The sequence below is a fragment of the Atractosteus spatula genome, chromosome 7 (genome assembly GCF_055471065.1).
Source record: "Atractosteus spatula isolate fAtrSpa1 chromosome 7, fAtrSpa1.hap1, whole genome shotgun sequence".
NCBI classification, from domain to species: Eukaryota; Metazoa; Chordata; class Actinopteri; order Semionotiformes; family Lepisosteidae; genus Atractosteus; species Atractosteus spatula.
Genome location: NC_142712.1, coordinates 59,475,043 through 59,497,002, shown reverse-complemented (window position 1 = coordinate 59,497,002; position 21,960 = coordinate 59,475,043). Strand labels below are relative to the sequence as shown.

Below are 21,960 nucleotides of genomic sequence, written 5' to 3'. Positions count from 1 at the left end.
GGGTGCATCCAATCAGTCTTAATGCACTCAACAAGTACAAGCATAATGAAGTGGATTCCAGTTTAAATTTGTGCCACTCCCAACTGGAAGATACATGTACAGTATCTCTGTGCCCCAAGGTGTAAGGTTATAGACTACCTCCTTTATCTCCTCTGCAATTGACTTTCAGGTATTTCATTAACATTGTATTTCTTTTCTTTTACGTTCTCTTTATCATTATCTTCTACATTTTATATTACTATTGTAGTTTTTTTTTTAGCATGTTACAGGTTTCTGGGTTCAGTTCCAGACCTGGAGTGCTATCTGTCTGGGCTTTGTGTGGGTTTTCGCCAGATTTTCCGCTTGCCTCCCACAGTCCAAAGACATACTGGTCTGTTAATGGGCCTCTGGGAAATCTGGCCCTGGTGTGAATGTGTGTTTGTGTCCTGCGATGGAATTTTGTCCTGTCCAGGGTGTATCCAGCCTTGCGTCCGTCACTTGCCAGGCTACGGCTCCCCTGTGGCTCTGTATTGGATAAAGCAGCTAGATAATGGATGGATGGAGATGATGCAGTTTCTCATGGTATATGGTCCTCAAAAGGGAATATTATTAGTTCTGATCTCCTTATTGATGATGGTTGTTATGCGGAATTCTGTTGTGTTGGGCTTGGCTGCAAAACTAATTTTTCCCCCTATAGGGGATCAAAATAAACTGAATTTCACCTTGACTCTTCATGACTCTTGTCTGATCCTGGCCAAGACAGAGATGCAGTAAGTGAAAGCACACTGCCAATGAAGACAAATCATCTCCTATACCCCATCAAATTAACGGGAAAGGAGATTAAATGCACCTGTATTTTTACAGTTTTTACACCTGTCCTCCTCCAGAGGAGCAGCAGAGGGGATCTCAACAGTATCATCCTTCTATTTCCCCTTTTCTAAACACTGTTATCCGTGCAGCACTGCTGTCATGTGAACAGGGTTGAAATGAGTGGTTGTGACATTGCTAAATGTTAGCAGCAGGGTGGAGGGCAGGTTAGGGCTCGTGACGTGTAACTAGAAGGTTGTGTGTTCGAATCCCGTGTGGGTCACTGCTGTTTTATCCCTCGAGCGAGGTACATTGTGTCTGTAAATGTCCACCACGTACGGCTCTTGGGATGAGAGCATCTACCACAAACAATCACCACAGCTCTCAGCAGGGGGGGTTCTGGAAGGGTGATGGGGGGTACAGATGAAAAAGCCTGCAGCCGAAAAACTTGTGCCATGTACAGTACCAGGGGCAGGGCTTTTGTGTGCCAGGATAGGTATGTGCACCATCCCTATAAACTGCAGTTCTACATAACATGCTGACATGTTTTTTTACGATGTTCACAAACAAGGAGAGGCCATCAATCCATGGTGGCTGTTCGATTGCCACAACTTTTCCATCCTACAGGATGATCCCTCCATTGGGGCCCTCTTTTCTGATCACCCCATCATCTCATATCGCCGACCACCTAATCTGCGTAACCTCCTTGTTCACAGCTCCCTTGACCGCCCTCAGCAACCATCCACACCAGGCACTTTCCCTTGCAACAGAGCTCGCTGTATCACCTGCAAATACACAGCCACCACCACACTCATTCAAGGCCCCTCAGGACAATTCCGGATCACCCAGACAGCATCTTGTACCTCCAGCAACCTTATTTACTGTATCTCTTGCAGTAAATGCCCAGCCATCTACATTGGAGAAACAGGAAGGAGACTCGGAGACCGTTTCAGAGAACACGTCAGGGCTGTAAAGATTAAAGATCTCTCCAAGCCCATTGTTTCTCATTTCACCTCTGACGGCCACGACCACTCTAATCTCTCCGTCTGTGTTCTCAAAGACGGTTTTCCAAACTCATACATCAGAAAGACCACCGAAACTAAAATTATTCTGCAGCTAGGATCACACCTTCTCCCTTCCCTTAACGACAGACTAATGTTCTTTTAAATTTTCTCCATTCATTGGAAGTTTCATTTCACACCTCTCTGCACCCATTCTGACTTCACACCTCTTGATTGGCCTCTCTTTCTGTCCCCTGCTCCCGGCTCTCACTCCTCCTCCCTCCCAACCTTTGTTCTCCCGCTACTTTACCTTTGCCTACTGCCCTGCCTCTCTCACACCTGAAGAAGGCTCCACGGCCGAAACGTTGTGTTCTCTTTCTTCTTTTTTTCAGCATGGAATAAACCTATTACTTGTTCCTTTACTATTAGCCCTTCTGGTTGTGCCCTAGTTTTTAAAAATAAAGATGAGAATGTCTCCACATCAACATGGGATCGCTCGCGCTGCAGGTGATGCAAAGCTCCGGCCTGGAAGTGGCCAGGATAGGAAGAAGGACTCTCTTTCTCATTTTGTGACGGAGACAGAGCTGGTCTCTCTCGGGGGGTTACCCTCAGTCTCTGTAATGAACTGGAATGCAGTGTCTACTGTGACAATTGTCTTGTAGCTGGTGGTTATAGCAGTACGTGGTCATGCTTTAGATTATAATTTAGAAATGCAGGTTTAACTGATATTCTGTTAATGATCCATTTGCTATAAATGCATTCATAATTACTCAGTTATGATGTAGGGTGAAGGTAGTGTCCTCCCCACAGTGCATCTATAAATATTTTCATCCACAGAACCTCAGTTTGTTTATTCAATTGATAAGTAAGAGTCTAAATGAAATAAATTGTTCATACAGCTTAATCAAAAGTGTTACCCAATAAACCAATAAACCATGCTCTAGAATAGGCTGTGGAGATATGGTCTATGTCTGATTTCTGGGTGTTCTATTGTTTTGGAGGTTTGTCTCTGTGGCTGAAAGCATGTCACAGCTTTAGGGCTTTCTTGTGCTGTTTGATTCCTTTGGTTTGGCTCCAGGGCCATAAAGCATGTGTTTCCCGCATTAGGAATTAAATATACAAGGATCCTTAATTTATTCTGGTCACAGACTCACCACATCTGATCATTAACACGGGAGCCAGGAGCACCATAAAGAATGGCTCACAGTGTGACTATATCCAGGGCTGGCACCTTCGCCTTTAGCTCATAAGTTACTTTGGATACATCTGCAATGTACAGGGCCTGATATATTGCTTCATCACTATAGAGGCAGGTACATTTGGAGCTTTGAAATAAACAGCACAATTAGTCAGGGCTGACAGAAGCTTGCAGCATCCCTTTTTAATCTTTTTTGTTTGTGTGTGAGCACATTCCTGGGCCATATACACTCATATACACCATAATTTATATGTACTGTATGTATAAATGATAACAATAATTGCATTTATATAGTGCTTTTATCCCATAGTGGTTCATATAAAGTAGGGACCCACCATTGAAGTGTAGCCCCTTCCTTCCACAGCAGCCTCGCTACACAGCAGGTCAGGTGGTGAGAAATTGCTTCAGCAGCTAGGTTAAGGGGGCACATTAGGGAGGTCTGATTGTATAGACCCAGAGTAGAATTTATCCAGGACCCCTTGGTCAGCAGCCCACCTATTATGATCCGTGTCATGAGACCTAAAGTTAGGAGCCTTAGAGTTCAGGTTTTTTACTTCTTACCCGAAGGACTGGGCCTCAAACAGCACAGTACCTGCCACCAAACAGGGGCATCGGTTTGGAAATTATGGTCAGGAGAGAAGAGCGCCACCTACTCGTTCATCAACAACACTTACAGCAGTTACCTGGTTCTCCTTAGATCTAGTCTTGCTCAGCTTCTGAGATCTGACAGTGGTGGTAACGCTGCTGTCAATATGTATATTTATTCATAGGTATCTTATTCATAGATATATCGATTATGCTTTTTTGGACATCCAGCATATTTGCTAGAATAGATTCTGAACAATTGCCTTCCTGACTGTGATGTAATGGTTTTTTTGTCTGCAAATAATCAACTATAAAACTGCTTGTAAACTAGAAAAGAAATAATGTATTCTGAGTTCTGTCTTCTTCAGTCCTATCTGTTTCCTGTAAATTAGTTTTCTTTATCTTTTAAAAATGTCAGTCAGCTAGTTTGCTGCAGCAGTTTTATTAGACCTAAACAAGCTGTATGCATTGTTGTAAACACCCAGTGCTGGGGATGACTGACAGCTGAGAAACCTGGCTGTCACCTGCTCCTGTGAGCCTTAGTCTCCTTCACCAGCTCAGCCCTCAGCAACAGGAGGATTTCCAGAGCCATTTGTTTAACCTGAAGGACTGCTCCCCGTTTTCCTAACCGCCATATTAAATGCAGACAGAGACCAGACATGAGATAGATCAATTACTTGTTTTTTCTCTCTTCTTATGAGAAGAGAACTTGTGGAACAATGGGTGAAGATAGTTTGGAATTAAACTGAAGACTGGATTTTTGCAGAAGAGTGTAAGAAGGCAGCCTTTGTCCAGCAGGCTGTGGGGAGAAGATAATTGGAAACAATTGACAATGTGTGACATTTGAAAAACCAGGAAGCACGGGCTTTGTACCTTCTGTCTGGAGATGGAGAGCAGAAAAATCACCAGAGTAGCAGTGACCAAATGTGGAACTTTACTCACACTGGGTTAATTCTATCATATTTGTGAGAAACTTTGGAAAATTCTAAAAGCAGAGACTGAAGTCTAAGATGCATCTTATGGAGACTCTCAGTTTTTATTTTTGAAAACCAGTAAGCAGCTGAGCTGCCCAGTGTCAGGATTGTAATCCCTCCTCTTAAGGGCGCTCCGGCCCTTTCGTATTTTAGCTGATTACATGCACCTGCCCCCTGTTCAGTCTCCATATTTAAGCCTGGCGCGCTCACTATTCCTGGCTCAGCACTGGGAGATGGACGCCCAGAAGTCCGCCTACCAGCGGGTCCAGGAGACACCCGACGGCACAGGCTTCATCACGGCGTCCTGACCATCCTGGTTTTATTCCCTGTCCGTGTTCCAGATCCCATTCTGGATTTTAACTGTGTTTGTTTCGTCTTGGATGGGTCCCCCGGTTTTGGACTTTGGACCGCGCCCCGGATTCCCCCTTTTGCGCTGCCTGGACCTGTTTGCTCCTGCCACCCCCCCTGAGCACTGGATCACCATCGTCATGCCCCCCTGTCTGTCTACCCGTCCAATCCTGCTGTACCTTCCCCAGATGTCCTTCTCCACTTACTTCCTGATCATAGGGTCCTGAACCACGCTTTGCAGGAGCCTGGACCGGCTCCTGTTACACCCAGTATTCATAGTTAAGCTTTCTGTTATTGTCTAAGCTAAGACAGCAGCTTTCTGTTGAAAGTGATCCAGACAAGGGCTGCCCTCTTACAAGAGCAAAAAGAATTTGAAAGTTTTCCCATGTGTCTGAAATTCTGGTGAGGAGGGAAAAGCACAACCTACAAGTTCATCAACAAGACGACACTCACAGCACAGACCTGTTTTTCCTCTCTGTACTGAGGAGATCAAGGAGTTTTTTTACAAGAACTCTTCTTCCCTTGTTTCAGGTATCTAGTCTTCCTGCAGATCAAGAGAGATCTGTACCATGGTCGCCTGCTGTGCAAGACATCAGACGCTGCGATCCTGGCTGCTTACATCTTACAAGGTAATCAGATTTGACAAAGACAAATATGTCTTTCTTGAAGAACTTATTAGTTCTCAAAGTACATTATTCTATCTGCAACAGGGCACTGTGATGCCAACATAAATACTTCTTTACTGAAGCCCAATTTATTTCTCCAAGATAAATAAAGTACAGAGGGGTCATTAACACGTGATAAAAAAGAATAGGAGAAAATATATTTTGACATGTCGCAGAGTATGCAACAGAAACTTTCACAGTTACATGCATATGTTTATTTTGAAGTCTAAATGTGCAGTTTTCTGTATATCGAAGCAAGTGACTTGTGCAGTGCATGTGCTGCATAGTAAAACAGAAAATGATTATGACAGGTCTGTGTGGTAACACAGCTAGCACCAAAATTCATCAGACTTAAACACAGAAGGGTGCATAGCTGGATGTTTTGACATGTTCACAGTTGTGAATCATATTTTTTTTCTAAAAAACTTTAAATAGATGTATGGTAAGAGTGTCTGCTTCAGTTGATTAGGAGAGGCTTAACATTGACTCCCACCTGAAGGGTTACGGTGTGCTAGTCATGGAAATGCTGCTATAATTGGGCCAGGCATGCTCAGTGCAGTGGAGGGAAAGATTGGTGTGTTAAAAGCATGTTACGGGATCAATTCTGGATAATGAGCCATTCCCACAGCCCCGGGTAAGCGGCCAGAGAGAGACAGGAGGGAAATTAAACTGTGATGTGGAGAGAAAGCAGTTAGAGGCATGGCAGTCTCCTCATTTGTTACCGAAAATACCAGGTAGGCATGCCAGTTAGTACTGATGGAGTACTAACTGTCGCTGTTTCAGACATGGCGACATTGACCACGAAGGGAGTAAAAGGCTGTTCTGATATGTTCTGGAAATTAAAAGAAATGCTGACCTTCTTCAACCATGGTTTTCCCTGCACAGAGAACGAGCACCTACCTGTAGCAATGTTGTGCTTAAAGACGTTCCTATAGTGGGGAAAACTGCTGCAGCTGCCTTCACAGGTTTTGCCAAGAGGGCTCCTGTGCCCCTCGTGGCCTTGTTCTGATTGAATTAAAGATGTGTTGTCAGTTAATTGGAGAATGTTAGCGCAGTGAGACCATTCCTCCCCAGCAAATACGCAAAGTAAAGCCAGTTTCACTTTGCAAGTGCTGTGACGAGTAAACCCCAGACTAACCATTGCACATCTTTGCAAATTTAAAACCCCACCTGGGCTTGGTTCTGTTTCATTATGTATTACGGGTAGGAATTTAAGAACTCTGTTTTTATGCTCTTCAAGCGTTTTTTATACAATTATATGCTTTCTGCAGGCACGCGGGACTTGAGCTGCTCTAGAACAAAGGCAAATGTGCTTCTCTCTATTGGACGTAGTTACTCTAATTTTTTATTGACATGTTAAACCCTTTCAGATTTGTCTAGAAAAATTTTAGGTTATTTGAATTGTCTAATTTTGGTTGCTTTGGTTGGTTTTGATTGCCTAATTTTCCTTTTAATGACCCTAATTTCAGGACAAAGAAAAGTCATCTTATGTGTCCATTTTAGAACAGATCTGCTGCCCCTTGTGTGTTAAGAGTCTACAGTCATTTGTAAATTACTTTTTATTGATTTGAATTGATTTTGTTTGTGCCAAGATTCCTGTATGATGGTCCAGTAGCAAGGTTTTGTTGTATTTTGTAAAAAACTACTGTATGATGTCTCATAAACTGGGACAGTAGCCTCATTTCAGCTGAGCCTGCATCTCTACAAACTAACATGGATTTACTCTGGGTTGTAGTTCTGTTAATAATGCTAAAGGGGACTGGCACAGTCATACTGCAGTAAGCCTTGTGTCTCCTAGTTGTTGGGTCCTGAATTCATTTCCATACCAGAATGCATTCAGTATACAGTTGCATATTCTGCCCATGTTTGCTGGTTTGTTTCCAGGTGATCCAATGTGGTGTTGGCTAAGTTAACTGGTGTACCTAAACTTGTCCCCTAGTATATGGTCTGTTATGACCTGGAATTGTCACGCAGCAGTTCTTTCCGGGCCCTCTGCAGACGACGCGATCCGGAATTGTGAAGATACACTAGGGAGAAAGTCATGCAGGAAAGGGTCTGGATACAGGGGGGCGTGTCCGAGGTGAGCAGGTGTCCTAGGGAAGTGAGTCCGGGCGAACAAACAAAGCCAAAGTCCGAACGGGGAATCCAAACGGAAGAGTAGAGTCCAAAGCCAGGAGATCCATCCAAGGGTTAAAAGCATGAGCCGGGTCAGGACCGGCGGGGCAGGGAATCAGGAACAGAAGGTTAAAACCATAACGGAGCCAGACGCAGCAGGACCCCCGGGCTCTCATGAAGCGGAAATCAATGAGGAACCTGGAGTGAAGTCTGCGTCTGGCTTTTAAGGGGGAGCGGGAATAGGGAACAGGTGCAGACAATGGGAGAAAACAAGGAAGGGCTGGAGCGCCCTTAAGAGGAGGGGTTAGCGATCGTGACAGGAATCCCATCCAGGGTGAAGTCCCACTTTGTGCCCTAGGTATCTGTGAGAGGCCCTGTGCTGCTGCAGGTCATACAGTACATAAATGATAAATGTACTTATTGGGCATCCACCTAGATCCTTCTAGCAGATACGTTCTGGTCTTCTCATGTACCAGTGCATCAGGTCTTTGAAACACATGCCTCTCATTTGCAGGTTTAAATGGGGCATATTTTTCTTTTCTAGCTGAAATTGGGGACTACGACCCTGGCAAGCACCCTGAAGGCTACAGCTCCAAGTTCCAGTTCTTCCCCAAACACTCAGAGAAGCTGGAGCGCAGGATTGCAGAGATTCATAAGACTGAGCTGAGGTGAGGCATACCTTTCTGTCCATCATGGCTGTCAACATCACGATATCAGTAATACTAGCAGGGAGCTGGCTGACTTGGGTGTATAGTGGTGCATAAAATGCTGTATGTCCCCGGCTTCAGTGTGATCCCCACTGATTTTTAAAACGAACACATGCTGAATTGAAAAATGCTCCCAAATGCATTGTCTTCTAGAGACAGCCTTTCCACAGACCTACAGAGCTTTGCAATGTCCAAGTCAGTTTCATGAGATTTCAGTAATGCCCCCTGTAAATGTATACTGTACCTTCAATGGTTAGTCTTCTTCTCTGGTGTTTTTTACAGTTAGAGAACCGGAACTAAAGCTAAGCTCCCTGTGTGGAGTCATTGACCCAAGAAGGGATCCGGGGGGGCTTCTCTTGATTCTCTTACTCTAAATCCCTTCACTTAAGCCCTTCATTCTGGAAAAGTATGGTATTACCATTGTATAGCCTAGGAGAACATGGTGTAACTTAGAATATTAGAAAACCTGAGTAAATGTGCAGAAAGAATAGAAAGTGTCCTGGGAAAAGTGTGATCTTACACTGCAGATGTAATGTGGCTTAAAGTGGTTACTGCAAGCGCTGACAGTTTTTTCTCCGAGTGTTAGATTTCTAACACGCGTTGGTATTGATAAGGGCAGGCAGGAGCATGAATCATGTTGTCCCAAACCGGGTCCGGACTCGGTTCATGACATGATTGATGGCAGTGCCAGGGCAGGACTGATGCCACAAGCCTGTGGCTTTTCTGGAGCTGTGGTGTTCACAGAAACATTTATTAGAGAGACTTCACAATCCATTATCTAAATGCCAGCTACTTGCAGTAGGATACAAGCTTCAAAATCTACAGCTTTCCAACTGTTCTTGCAGTGTTCAAGGTACAGTAGGTGCTTGAGGTTTTTATTAGCGTGTTCAGTGTTACAGTGGATTTTAAAACTTTGTAAAATCGTTCAGCTGGATAGAGTCACTGTGCTTCATCAGCCTTTTTCTGTGTCATTTCTGTTTTCTTTATTGCATAAGCATAACTTCATCATGCACCACCCTGCCAGTATTGCGGTGTTTTTGCAGACAAATAGGACAATTCCATTAGCAAGGGTTGTCTGTTTAGAAATTATAATACGGTCCAAAGCCACCCTATTATTGAAGGAATTGAATAAGGAATATCTACATATTTCTCATTTAATTCCTACATATATTTGTCTGTATATACTGTACCATATACTGTAAATGTAATGCCTGCACAATATAAAATGGAATATCCCTAAATAACTAATGTGTGGAAGATTTGTGAGTGCTGAGGTTCAGTAGGTGTAGGCTTCCCCTGATGTGCTGTGTGTCCTTGTGATCAAGTAGCACAGTGTCTGTCTCTGTTATAAAGTCGAGGGGAAGACCTTCTCCTTTTATAGTAACCAGAAAGCAACAAAATCTACCATATGAAAATTAAGGAAAAAAATTGAGTACTTGTATCATTGTCAAATTCATTGAATCATTGAAAAGAGCAGAACAGTGTACCAACGCATCAACCTGAACAGACTCCATCTTCTACCTCCTTGTTAAATACCAACTGAAACCACAGAATACACTTCTACTCTCTCCATATAATGTTGACACAAACCTCTGGCTCAGGGCTTATATCCCATCTGTTCATTTTCTAACAGCTTTATCCAACTCAGAGGTGTGGAGGAGCCTGAGCCTATCCTGGAAGGAATAGGATCAAGGCAGGGTACACCCTGGATGGGACACCCATCTATAGCAAGGCACACACAGACATAAACACGAACACACACTCACTCCAGGGCTCATTTTCCCAGAAGCTAATTAACCTGCCAGTGTGTTTTTGAACTGTGGGAGGAAACTGGAGCACCAGAGGAATCACATGCAAACACAAGTAAACTCTGTGCAAAGAGCACTGAGCCACTGTGCTGGTACTTGTTTCCTCATGATAAGAATGACTGTGTCCAGATGTAGGCTCACGGAGTCACCAGGACCAGTTCCTTTATGAAAACAGAAGGAAAAAAGTGGTTTGGTTTGTTTCAAAGCATTGTATCTGAGTGCACAGAAATGGAAACACATGGCATTTGAGCGAGATTTCTAAGAAGTATCTCTCTCTCACCAACTCCTTTGAATGTTTTACAAATAGGACAGGCTTATTTGCATAATATGACATCACTCACAGGACAATGACAGCCATTCTGGAAATATGATATAGTTCTTTATGCAGATAGAGACTTGGGGTGAAACTGATAGAATCAGTGTCTTACAACAGCCCCTGACACATTGCTAAAACCTTCACTCAAAATCAGAATGCAGCTGTTTTCCTTAAAGCAGCTCACACATCTCTAGAGTAATGCTGTATCCATTTCTTCAGCGAAGTCGTCTGATTTTCATTGTCCAAAGGAGCATTGCTCTCTGTTGCCCTCTTGTGGCAGGATTGGGGTGACTGCAGAAGGTGCTGTGTGATTGTCAACAGGGGTGGTTTCCCTTATTCTTGACCTTCTGGCTTTCCACTTGGAAAGATCAACTGCAACACCGACAAGCAAACAAGCTGATAATTCCAGGAACATCTGAGGAAGTGAAGTAAAACTAAATTGAGTTTTCACAGGCATCAGAATTTATAGAAAGAAATTCTATATTTCTTTCTTTGTTCTTTGTTCAACATCTTTGTTTCAAACATGTTATATGGTGAAAGAAAGAAATAAAGAATTCAATTTTTAGTCTAAAAAAAAGCATTATAATAGACAAATCTATAACAAGGATCATTGTGCAGCATTGTTGATCCTGTCTATTACCTATCACAGTTAGTGTCAGTTGGTTTTGATTGATTTAACTATTGACTCCTAAACACAGTGGTATCTTCTGGGGTAAGACAGGTGTTTATAGTCAAGTTCAGTAAACCCATTGACCACCTGTCTGGATTCACCATACCTAAGATGGATCAGGCTAGCCCATTAACTCAGGGCACATCCACTGATCCTCACTTCTTCTCCGTTTACAGTACAAAGTAAAATAATGCAAAGGCAAACACAACGTAGGCAGAAAAATGAACAGAACAGATCCAGAGAATGAGGGGTTGTAGTCAAGCAATTCACAAGGGAAGTGGGGAAGTGATGGAAAAGAATGGGAGGCCTCGTTCGGAAGCACCGGGTGTTTGTTTCCTCCGCTGGCTCGCCTGATCGCCCTGTTGTGAGGATGGTATGTTCGACCTGTCCTAAAAACTGTGTGCTTTCCAGCGGACAGTCACCCGACACGTCAGAGCTGAACTTCCTGCAGAAAGCCCAGATGCTGGAGACGTACGGAGTGGATCCTCATCCTTGCAAGGTGAAGGGGAGTTGATCCTTTGTAGGATCAAGACTCTGAGGAAAGATCTGGGAAGATCGAATCCCAGGAAAGGCAGGAAGTTAGAGGAGGAGAATAGGGCTGTGTCAGTCGTCTGGCTGATAGCTACTCATTTTTCCAGGAAGCTCATTTCTGGAAGGATCTTTCTAAATTAGCATTAGTAAGTAGTGTTGTTGGCCTCTCCCCCATAAAACCTGTAACTATAATGTATTTTGTTTCCATGCAATGTTGTTTTGAAGTAGACTAGTCTTCTTTTTAAATATGGCCATTGCTACTCATTTAGAAATAAAAGAATGTGACAAAACGATAATTGAACAGTGCCTGTTTCTCCACGTCTTCATCAGGATGTGTCAGGAAATCCTGCCTTCCTTGCCTTCACCCCGTTCGGCTTCGTGGTGCTTCAGGGAAACAAGAGGATCCATTTTCTCAAGTGGTGAGTGGAGCCCTGCCTTGCTGAACGTCCCTCAGTGTCTGCTCTTCTTAAAGCCCAGCAACAGCATGGCGACGCCCATCCAGTCACAGGAGCATCGGAAACCAGCAAAAACCTCTGGTTACAGAATGGGAAAACAATTCAGATTTAAACACTATACTCATGATGGTGCCTCCTCCCTGCGCTACTCTTACTGTCTGTATGTGACACATCATTGTTTCTCCCAATACAAGAATCGGTGGCTTCAGCTTGTGTACAACAGACATTATTAACACATGGAGAGTTAGGTTTGTGCCAGACAAAAGCAGTATAATACTGTGCGTATACTTCCTGGACCAACATGTGAAGGTGGAATAGTTTTCTGTGCTGTTCATTTAGAAACCACCACAGTTGAAACTTGGGCTATGTCAGTAAAGACAAGGCTGGGCAGCAGAGGTGAAGGAGCTCCAAGGCAGTGTGGTACAGGGTGCCTTCTGGAGTGCTGACAGTCCCTGTGGTGTAGGAGTGTGGTAGAGTGTCTGTGATGGCTACCCCAGGCAGGGCCCTGCCTTTGTGTGTGGATCCAGAGGCCAGGAGGACAGGCTGGCTTCAGTCTGCAGTTTGCCCAGGCTGGATGTTTGTTCCTGTTCGTTCAGATCCCTCAGTTTAAACAAAGTGAATCGGGCATATCTGTGTAATTGTTAGGGGTGGGTTTTGATTTCGGCATCTTTTTTTTTGGTCTTTGTTGCCCAGCTCGGCACCCTGTGTGCAGTCATTCTGGAATCCCCATGAGATTCAATACCAATCTGTTTCTTCAATCATGAGTCCTAGGAATCTTGTCCTACCTTATATTCAGCCTCTGTCTGTGTTTATACCATTGTGCAAACCATGTAACATTTATGGAAGCAAAATAGCAAAAAGGCTTCTGTTGTTTCTAAAAACTGCTCCACAGTACTACAGTACATCTCTCTCTCCTATTTTTATCAGCACTTTTCTCGTTCTGTAGCAATACTGCACAAAGTGCCCACAACGGATTTGTTTTTTTTTTCCACTGTGCCTATAGCCAAATCCAGACGTCTCATTTTCAGAATCATATGTATTTCTTAACGGTATATTGAGTAACATTTGAGTTTCTTTGACGTGTCAGCGGGCGATGGTAAATTTTTAAAGATGTACTGTAAGATGGAATAAAGAGTTGCTCCGTTGCTGCTGTTGGGCACTCTGTCTGCATTGGCTGCAGCAGCTGAGAAGTAATTTTCCTCTCCTTGTTCTGTGTAGGAATGAGGTGACAAAGCTGAAGTTTGAAGGAAAGACATTCCATATATATGCAAATCAGAAGGAGGTAAGAGCTTGCATTATTAAAAAGATTCATATTTATTAAAGCTTTCTTTTAGAAGATATATACATAGAGAAAAACAGTATTCAACATATTGTAATATTTAGAAATGCAGCACAGCTACTGATGATGTTTTTCATTACCTTGTCAGTAGGATTGAGCACACCGACAGTAAAAGCATTTATTGGTAGAAGCAGACTGTCAGTGGAGGCATCTGATCAGTATTATGTATTTTCTCAGAGAGACTGTTGATCGTGATAATTGCTGTTGTTACTTATTTATTTTGTGTTTGCAGGATAAAAAGATCATTTTGACATACTTTGCACCTACGCCTGAAGCCTGCAAACATCTCTGGAAGTGTGGAGTAGAAAACCAGGCCTTCTACAAGTGAGTGGTCACTGTGTCTCCTATTTTTCTTTTCGTCTTATCCAAGAGCTCAGTTACTTAATTAGGTTAATTATTTGATTCTACTGAAAGATGGGACTCTTGCATCCAGAACAACTTTTCTAGCCACTAGTTTTTGAATGAAAATAATCACATAGTAATTAGGTCTATTAAGATAAATGTGAAACTACACTTGGAACCTAGACCAATATACACTTTACCCTTTGAGGGAACCGTATTTGGCACCCCGATTCTGAGCTTTTATTAAAATTAAAATGCCAAGTGATTTTTTTTTTTCATTTGCCTTACCATTGCAATTTATTGTATTTGAATCTAACTTTTTTGCATACAGTCATTTGCTTTGTAAATAAGTGAGTACAAAACATTAGATGTAACATTTCCCAGAGATTTAAGACTTGGTGGATCTTTTTTAAAAAAAAACCCCAACTGGCTCTTTAGTTTAGGATAGGCACCCTGAACTCTCTAATGGAGGGAAAAAGGGCAGAATAAATTTTCAGAGGTAATGTCCCTCCTTGGATATTGGATATTTCAAAATAGTTCAGATACTGTTGTTAAGTTGTATTACACTAGCATGTAGTCATGCCTCTTTATAAAGGATCAATTTCCATCCTCCTCTTCGCCTGGACCCTCCTGCCTGAGCTGAGAGATTTTCAATACCCAAGAGGCTGTGGCTTCAGGGCGAGGGTTGTGCGCCTTGGTCACTTTGCACTTGGCCGGCTGGCAATAACAAGCTCTGTTGCTGTTTCCTCCGGATCAAAGAATGAGGCCCCAGAGGTGCACTAAATAAACACGGGGAGGTTATGGGAATGCAGGGATACGGTGATAAACGGCGTAAGCCGATAAGTGAAATGAGAATAAAGCCTGCCCCAGTCGCAGATGTTCCACAGAAGGTCCATACCTCCTCATTTGTGTCAAAGGTGCCCACGGAGACTGCATGGGCACTGCAATGCAAGCGCATTACAGGAGCAGCCCGCCTCTGGATAACAAGCTGAGCCTCGCTGCCTTGGCAGCTCTCCGCGGTCCTCAAGCTCGGATGCGCACTGTCAGTGACACACGGGAAATATTTACCTCCCCGGGACAGGAGAGGGAGGACTGTGTCTTTGTGACTAATGAATTGTTTGCGGCTGGGGAGGCCTCATTACCCCAAGGTCCCTTCGGAATTCAGACTTTTTTCATTCTTTCGTGCCTTTGCATATTCCAATAGGAAGCTTAAGCAAAATTTAAACTTTTAAATTCATTAAATTTAAGGAATTAAATCTAGTGATGGTGCTATTTCTTCTTATGATTGTTATGTGACGAGCACTCCACTTCAGTCAGTGAGTTAGTACAGGTATCTTATCCAGAATGGTACAATATTGTGACACAATCTGAGAAGTGACTTCATTTCCAGATGGTCTTGATCAAATGCATTTCATCTGCAGAAACGTACACTGCAGTATAACTTTAAAAAAAAAAAGCCAGCTGGCGTTGTACAGCTGTGTGTTGAAATCAGTACATGCATCGATAAAAGAAAGTTGCGTCAGGACGGAAAGCCATTAATTTAAACTTCGGGAAGCCAGGCAGCAGAGGTGACCACTTATGGAGGATTGTATTAAATCAGTAGTGTTCAGATGCAAGCTGCTAGATCAGTCAGATAAGGCTTAGAAAACACGATCACATTAGGACTGAATGTATAAAAAGACATTTTAAAGGTATATAAAAGATTAATAATAAAAAGCCCCCTGTGGATTTTGATGCACAAATAAAAAAGTGGGGAAACAGAATGAAAAGCTAAAGGATCATGTTGGCTCGATGGCTTGTAAGGAAACAAGCTCACCCTGTCTGTAAATTAAACATGACCTCCCGTCTGCTCGACAATATAGCCCTGTCTCCAGCATGAAATTCTACACTTAAATGTGAATGTTCCCTCAAGTGTGCTAAACAAGTTTAGCTTCCCTTTTATGAAAAGAACTATATAGTAAAAGCTTTTCTTCCTGTAGTGGAAGCCTGTGAGTAATACTGTATGTACTAGATAAAACCATAACAAAAAAAGAAGTTTGGTACCCTGTACAACTAAGACAAGTCTGTTCCTCTCTTTCCTGCTTTAACTCTTTATGGTCTTTTTAATAAAAATGGAGCTCATATTCTAGGAATGTTTTCTTTGTTAGAAAAATAACTCAAGAAGTGTTTTCTTTGATGTGCAGCAGTATTTACAGGCAGTGGGACCCAGAAGTCCCCAAAGGTTTCACTGGATCTATGTTGAATATTCTGATGTTATTAGGTTCTCAAAGATTCGTTTTCTGCAAAGTGTGCATGTATTGTTTTATTGGGTGTGTAAAATGTTTTATTCATTTTTCTAGGATGATGGTTTAGATACATCATACAATAATGATTTAGCTACAAACAATGATTCAAGAGTAGAAAGAAAAAACTTGTATGTGGTGTTTATATGTGGTGAAACTTTTTTTTTCTTTCACGCAATTGGAAGCTTTGCAGATTGAGCACCTTGAATGTGGCTGAGATTCCATTTTTTTGTATCGGCACACTATTCACATCAGTCTCTATTGGAGATTAACTTTGGCCAGTATGACCATCACCTACCACATTTTTCTAACTCTGTCCCCTTGTTGTTCTGCTTGCTGTAGGTTAGAGAAGTCAAGCCAGGTACGCACTGTGTCCAGCAGTAACCTGTTCTTTAAAGGGAGCCGGTTCCGATTCAGGTAAATAACGACAGTAAGTAGAGTGAAAATATTTTACGGTTAAAGGAGAACTTCAAATGGAAAGAAAGTAGTCACCTTGTGAAAATAGTCAATTCTGAGAAAACACAGTATGAACTGAAGGTGGTCGACGGACCTTTACAATTTAGGGTATATAAAACTGTTTGGTCTCAGTACTGTTCTTCAGATTGTGGGCTGGCACCATCAACCGAGGGCCTAGTGCAGTTGAAGTAAGATTGCACATAATTTTATAGCGTGCACAAACAATTCACCAAAGGCTGTTTTTTGCCAGATTCAATAAACCAACAATAGGAGAGGAGCTGAGCCTTTGCATAAGTGGCTGGAATTGAGTCAAAGCATTACAAGGCAGAATGAAACTAAAATGTGGGAAGTTTAAAACATTCTCTTCCCTTCCTCTTCTACTCTTGTCTCTTCCCTGATGGATCAGATATGCAAATCTGAAGGGGAAGACTGAAGTTTCCATTGCTCTGCACACACTCTATTTGCTGTTTAGGTTGCATTTTGTTTTCTGAAGGGATGTGATTGAATTTGGAGGTAATGAGTTCAGGAGGTTAATGAAATCAAAATGTTCCAGGCCGACACTAGTGCAGCGAGTTCAAAATGTCCTATGTTGAAGGAAACACTTGTCTTGCACTTCACCAGACCTTCAGACAAGTACATTGCAGTGCAGGTTTTGTAGTCTGAGTTTTTTTTTCTTTGCCCTTTATTTTAGCGGTAGAGTAGCAAAAGAAGTGATGGAGCAAAGTGCAAAAATCAAACGAGAACCTCCTGAAATACACAGGTAAGAAGAGTGGAGTTTTATCAGCTTTTTTTCAACTGAGCAATAACTACACATGTGAACTAGAAGTTTACTTGATTTACTGAACACTGCAAGGTCTTTGATAATGTGTTTGTGCCCTTGAAACTGAAGTCAGTAGTTTTCAAAGCACCGAGGAGAAAAGGCACAGTCAGATTTAAAAAAGCACATTATATCAGTCGTGCTGCATGACATTCAGTCAAATCAATTATTTTATCTTCCCACATTACAAGACTGATGGGGAGGTACACAGACAATGTTAATGATGGTCAGCAGTAGAACCACTACAGGATAATATAAGCAAATGCAAAGCCTTATAGAACAGAGGAAGTTGTAGATCTTATTTTAGTGCTTTTGTTGTTTGGCTTCGTGTTTTTCTCAATGACCTATAAAGGTAAGAACTGAGAAGAACCTAAGAAGAATAATCTAAGAACCTATAAAGACTATTGAGGCAAGAACCTTCTCTAGAAGCTTTATTGAACAATTCCAACTACATTGCTAGATACCTACATTTCTACGTGAAGTGTTTCCTAACTTTCTGGTCTAATTGCACACACTCAGGTCAGGGTATTGTTGATTTTACAGTGAGCGAAGCCAGCATGCATCGCTTTGAAAAAGATCAGCCTCTAAGCCCTACTTCCAACACCATCCAGAAGAGAGGCCTGCAGGAAGTTCAGAATCCCTCTCCTACATAACTCTGGGGTTTCTGTCCTCACAGGGCTGGCCTGGTGCCCAGCAGGAGTTGCCCGTCCATAACGCATGGCCCGCGCCTGAGCAGTGTGCCGCGCACGCGTCGGAGAGCAGTCCACATCTCCATCATGGAAGGTAAGGTCCCACTCCTTCGCTTAGTCCCTCTCACTTTATTACATCGCACAGCGTCGCCACCAGCCCTGCGCGTAAGCAGTGACAAAGCAGCGAGTTGGGTACGTATTCTTTACCCCAAGGGTCCTGGATAGTGTGGAAAAAGATAGCCAGCCATGTGGTTAAAGCCGACAAACGAGCTTCCTTCATGGCACAGCTGGATGGGATCCTGAGATCGATAAGCTACTCAACACCAGATGGGCCAAATGTAACCTATCTTGTGCTATTAAATGGATTACAGAAGGCAAGGGCTCTTGCCCTGTTTTCCTCTATCTCATGTTTTGAGCTCTAGCATATCTGTCATCAGGGCATCTTCCGTTTTCCTTCTGAATTGTATTCCTGGTGAACAAAAAGTAGTTATTGTGTTGGATGAAAGTCAGACACACAGTTCCGTTGTACAAGCAGCCCTGCCTGAGTCAACGGGGCATTGTGTGTGGTAAATACACAATCTCTCTGGCAGCCCCCATCTAACCCCTAACCTTAGCAATGCCCAGCCTGTGTTATGCCCTATCGCATGGTCCTTTTGGCCACAGATGGAGAATTGACTCTTACATTTTCCAACCTGCAGACTGTGGAAGTTGTTCTCAGGCTGTAGGAAGCAGGTCGACTGGTCATATTAATATCCATCTTTGCTGTTGCTTTTTTCTGCAGCCAGCCACCTCCCTTGCCTAATGCCAACGGGCAGTGCACTTAAGGATTTCTTTTAAGCACTCTTGTTATTTGAAATAGTCTTCCTTAAGGGTTGAGGCCCTACAGTAATCCTCTTATTCACTACCCGTGAACAGAAAGAACTGGGCTCTGTCATTAGGACGCTCATCAGGATCTCTCCTGCTAGAGGCTGGTAACCTGACTCTGGTGTGGGAGGAGGTGTGTTTCTGGATTGGGTCCTTGGACTGCAGAGCCTGTTCCCAGGCGTCTCTGTCACTCAGAGCAGAGTGGAGCTCCAGGCTCATTCTGTTCTTTGTACTAAGTGGCGCTCAAGCCTGCAGGGGCAAAAAGAAGCAATTAGAGTGCCAAGTGCCCATCAGGAGTCAGCTCTTTGCTATTGTGTGTAGGTTGACATCACACCTTGAGGATTTTTGCCTCTTATATTATTGCTAAAAATTAAACACTTTAGCTACAGCAATGCAGAGGATTACTGTTTTCTTCTATAGAAACAATTAAATAGGAAAAATATTATTTTGTTGAGAGCATGGGGATATGATTCTGAGCCTGTCAGTTAAAGAAAAGCAGGCTAGTTTTACTTTTCTAATTGTCATGCATCTGCCAGGATTGGTTTCTCGATTCAAGCTAAAGCCTTTTGTGAGGGTAACAGGACGGTTGAGTTCAAAGAGTGAATGCTGTATGCTCAGAATCTGGGTGTGAGATTTTTGCAGTTCAACCTGCTGTTTAATTTATTAAAATACTGCAGCCCATGTTGACAAATGCCCCAGCTGTCCTTGTGTCGGCCTGGGTATTAATATTGCTTCTGAAAATAGCCGACCCTGTCAGGACTGAAGTCATGCGTCCTTCCTCACCATTTATGTCACTGCTGTGAGGCTGGGGAAAGGTTTCTGGGTAAGCGACAGGACGCGTTCCTGCTCTGCTGTGCGGGACGGCTTAGGCTGTGTGCGTGCAAGAGAGGGACAGAGAGGCAGCGATCGAGAGGGCTGAACGCTCCAGGGGGACCACCATGGTGAAGTGCTTGATCAAGATCAAAACGAAGGTGAATGTTCACCTGAGGATGATCAACCACTGCTATCGGGATGTGAGGGTACGCGTGCTAAGTCTGGGGCCCCGAATCTTTGGGAATGCCCTGGGGGCACTGCCGCTTTTCCCAGCGCTGACCGGTTACGGCCCGTCCGACCAGCCCCAGGCGTCCTCTCTGCTGGGCTTCCCTCAGACCTACTTGCAGCCTGGCAGCTCTGCTGAAAGATTGCCCATCATCTCTCCTGGCCTCTATGCTGATACCTACGGCAGCACCTCTGCAGGTAACGTGCTGACTGACATCACGGCACTGACACATTTTGGAATGACATTGTTTTATTGTGCTGGAGCACTTGTGCTGCTCTTGTGTGGTAGATACTCCTTCGTCGCATTAAAAGCAAAGGGCTCGTGCAGGTCGTTCTTTACTCGCAGAAGTCTGTGGTTAAGGGTTTGATGTGTTTTTTGGCTCACCTGGCACTTTTTTCTTTATGCCACTTCTGACATCCCACATGCTAGCTTGGTTCATGGTTCTGGGGTTTGAAAGCCTGTGTAAGTCAGCATTTTCTGGTGGGATTTGTACTGTTTGGGATATCTAGTAATTCAGGGCCTGTTGGGCTGCAGTTTTTGTCTTGGATCCTTGGAATTTGCTGACCTCACAGGGCTTCAGAAAACAGTAACATAAACAAGTTGCTTAGTACCCAGAAATACTGACTGATGGCAAAAAGGACTTTATGAGGAATGATTGTGCTGTTTGTCAATTTTTAACAGTAGCATTTTTTTCTGAAGTTATATGTCTTCTAGCCTGTAGTGACTCTAGTGATTAACAAACCCATAACATAACACTTGGATTTCACTCCAGATAACTGCAGTGTGCTGTCAGGCGAGTATTATTATGGGCTATTCAAGAATTAGTGATGAGCTGAATGTGTCCCTCCACACACACACACACAGCTCTATCCATTCACTTATACTGTAGATATATAGTACCTCTTCATAAGTTTGTGCCGAGTGCTTTCTAAAATTCCCTGAGTCAGGGTCTGCCTTCTCAGAGCTAAATTCATTCCTGCCTTACTGAGTGTGCCTTTTATAGAGATTTATTTAATCATGAATCCCCCCTAAATAAATAAATAACTCAAAGCATTAGAAGATGCCATGTCTTCAAGAGTTTGAATCTAAATCCTATCTTCCCGGTCAAAGGAAACCCATGATTTATGCATTCTCACTGTTCAGAGAATTTAATAACTCAGCAACAACTCTTCTTTTTTATTGCTGCAGTGCCTTTTCTGTTGAATTTCTCTCAAAACAAATATTCATGCTTAAAATATAGGCCTCAATTTATGTCAGTAGGAGTTAAGAATGCTCCTTTGTCTAACACATCTCCTGTGCTGACTGTTATTTGCCACAATTAGAACATCTGTGTATTAGTAACCCCCTTCTCCTATTTATTTTACCAGGCATTCAGATTCTACTTGGAAATAAATAAACAGGGTTTGTACTCTGTGAGAAGAAAGAGTAAAAATATTACCACCCGAAAAAAAATCACATCAGCTCATGAATTCCACAGTCATCTTTTTATAGACCGGACCAATGCTGCTGACATCTAGAAGCTTGCTGTAGCCTGGGCAGTATAATTCAAAGGCGTGATGCAGCCAGCTCTGTGACAGGCTTTGACCAACGCTGTTAACGTTTTAATTTTGGAGACTCTGATCACTGCATCTCAGTGCAGGTCTTAGTTAAACACGCAGTGAATGACATGTACAGTTCAACAGATGTGCAGAGTTATGGAAAAACTCCTGCTTTTCTTCAAGAATGACCCAACTTTGAAGATGGCAAATTAGCATGTAGAAAGTAATGCCAGTAGAACACATGGACATCCACGCATTTTTCCTGGAAGGCAGCAGAGATCTGCTTTCACACATGACCTTTTTACACACATTTGTATTCCTACTATTGCCTTGGAACAGCTGGTCCCTCTGCTCTGGGAAGTCCCTGACCAAATTCTCTATGATTACTAGAGCTTTATCTCCTCAGCCCTGGGACAGTCCTGCCAGAAAGCTAAG

At 43.0% G+C, this 21,960-nt stretch overlaps 1 protein-coding gene across 1 annotated transcript in view; it reads left to right on the top strand.

The window, feature by feature from the left end:
* Positions 1-21,960, top strand: part of LOC148831527 (FERM domain-containing protein 5-like) — a 42,767-nt gene that overhangs the window by 12,577 nt on the left and 8,230 nt on the right. Inside the window, exons 4-15 of the mRNA XM_088920033.1 lie at positions 4,886-5,112; positions 5,424-5,521; positions 8,217-8,340; positions 11,585-11,672; positions 12,035-12,123; positions 13,378-13,441; positions 13,731-13,822; positions 16,465-16,539; positions 17,270-17,338; positions 18,072-18,178; positions 19,023-19,081; positions 19,818-20,184. Coding sequence (XP_088776159.1) covers positions 4,886-5,112; positions 5,424-5,521; positions 8,217-8,340; positions 11,585-11,672; positions 12,035-12,123; positions 13,378-13,441; positions 13,731-13,822; positions 16,465-16,539; positions 17,270-17,338; positions 18,072-18,178; positions 19,023-19,081; positions 19,818-20,184 — 1,459 coding nt within the window. The remainder of the gene's footprint in view (positions 1-4,885; positions 5,113-5,423; positions 5,522-8,216; positions 8,341-11,584; positions 11,673-12,034; positions 12,124-13,377; positions 13,442-13,730; positions 13,823-16,464; positions 16,540-17,269; positions 17,339-18,071; positions 18,179-19,022; positions 19,082-19,817; positions 20,185-21,960) is intronic.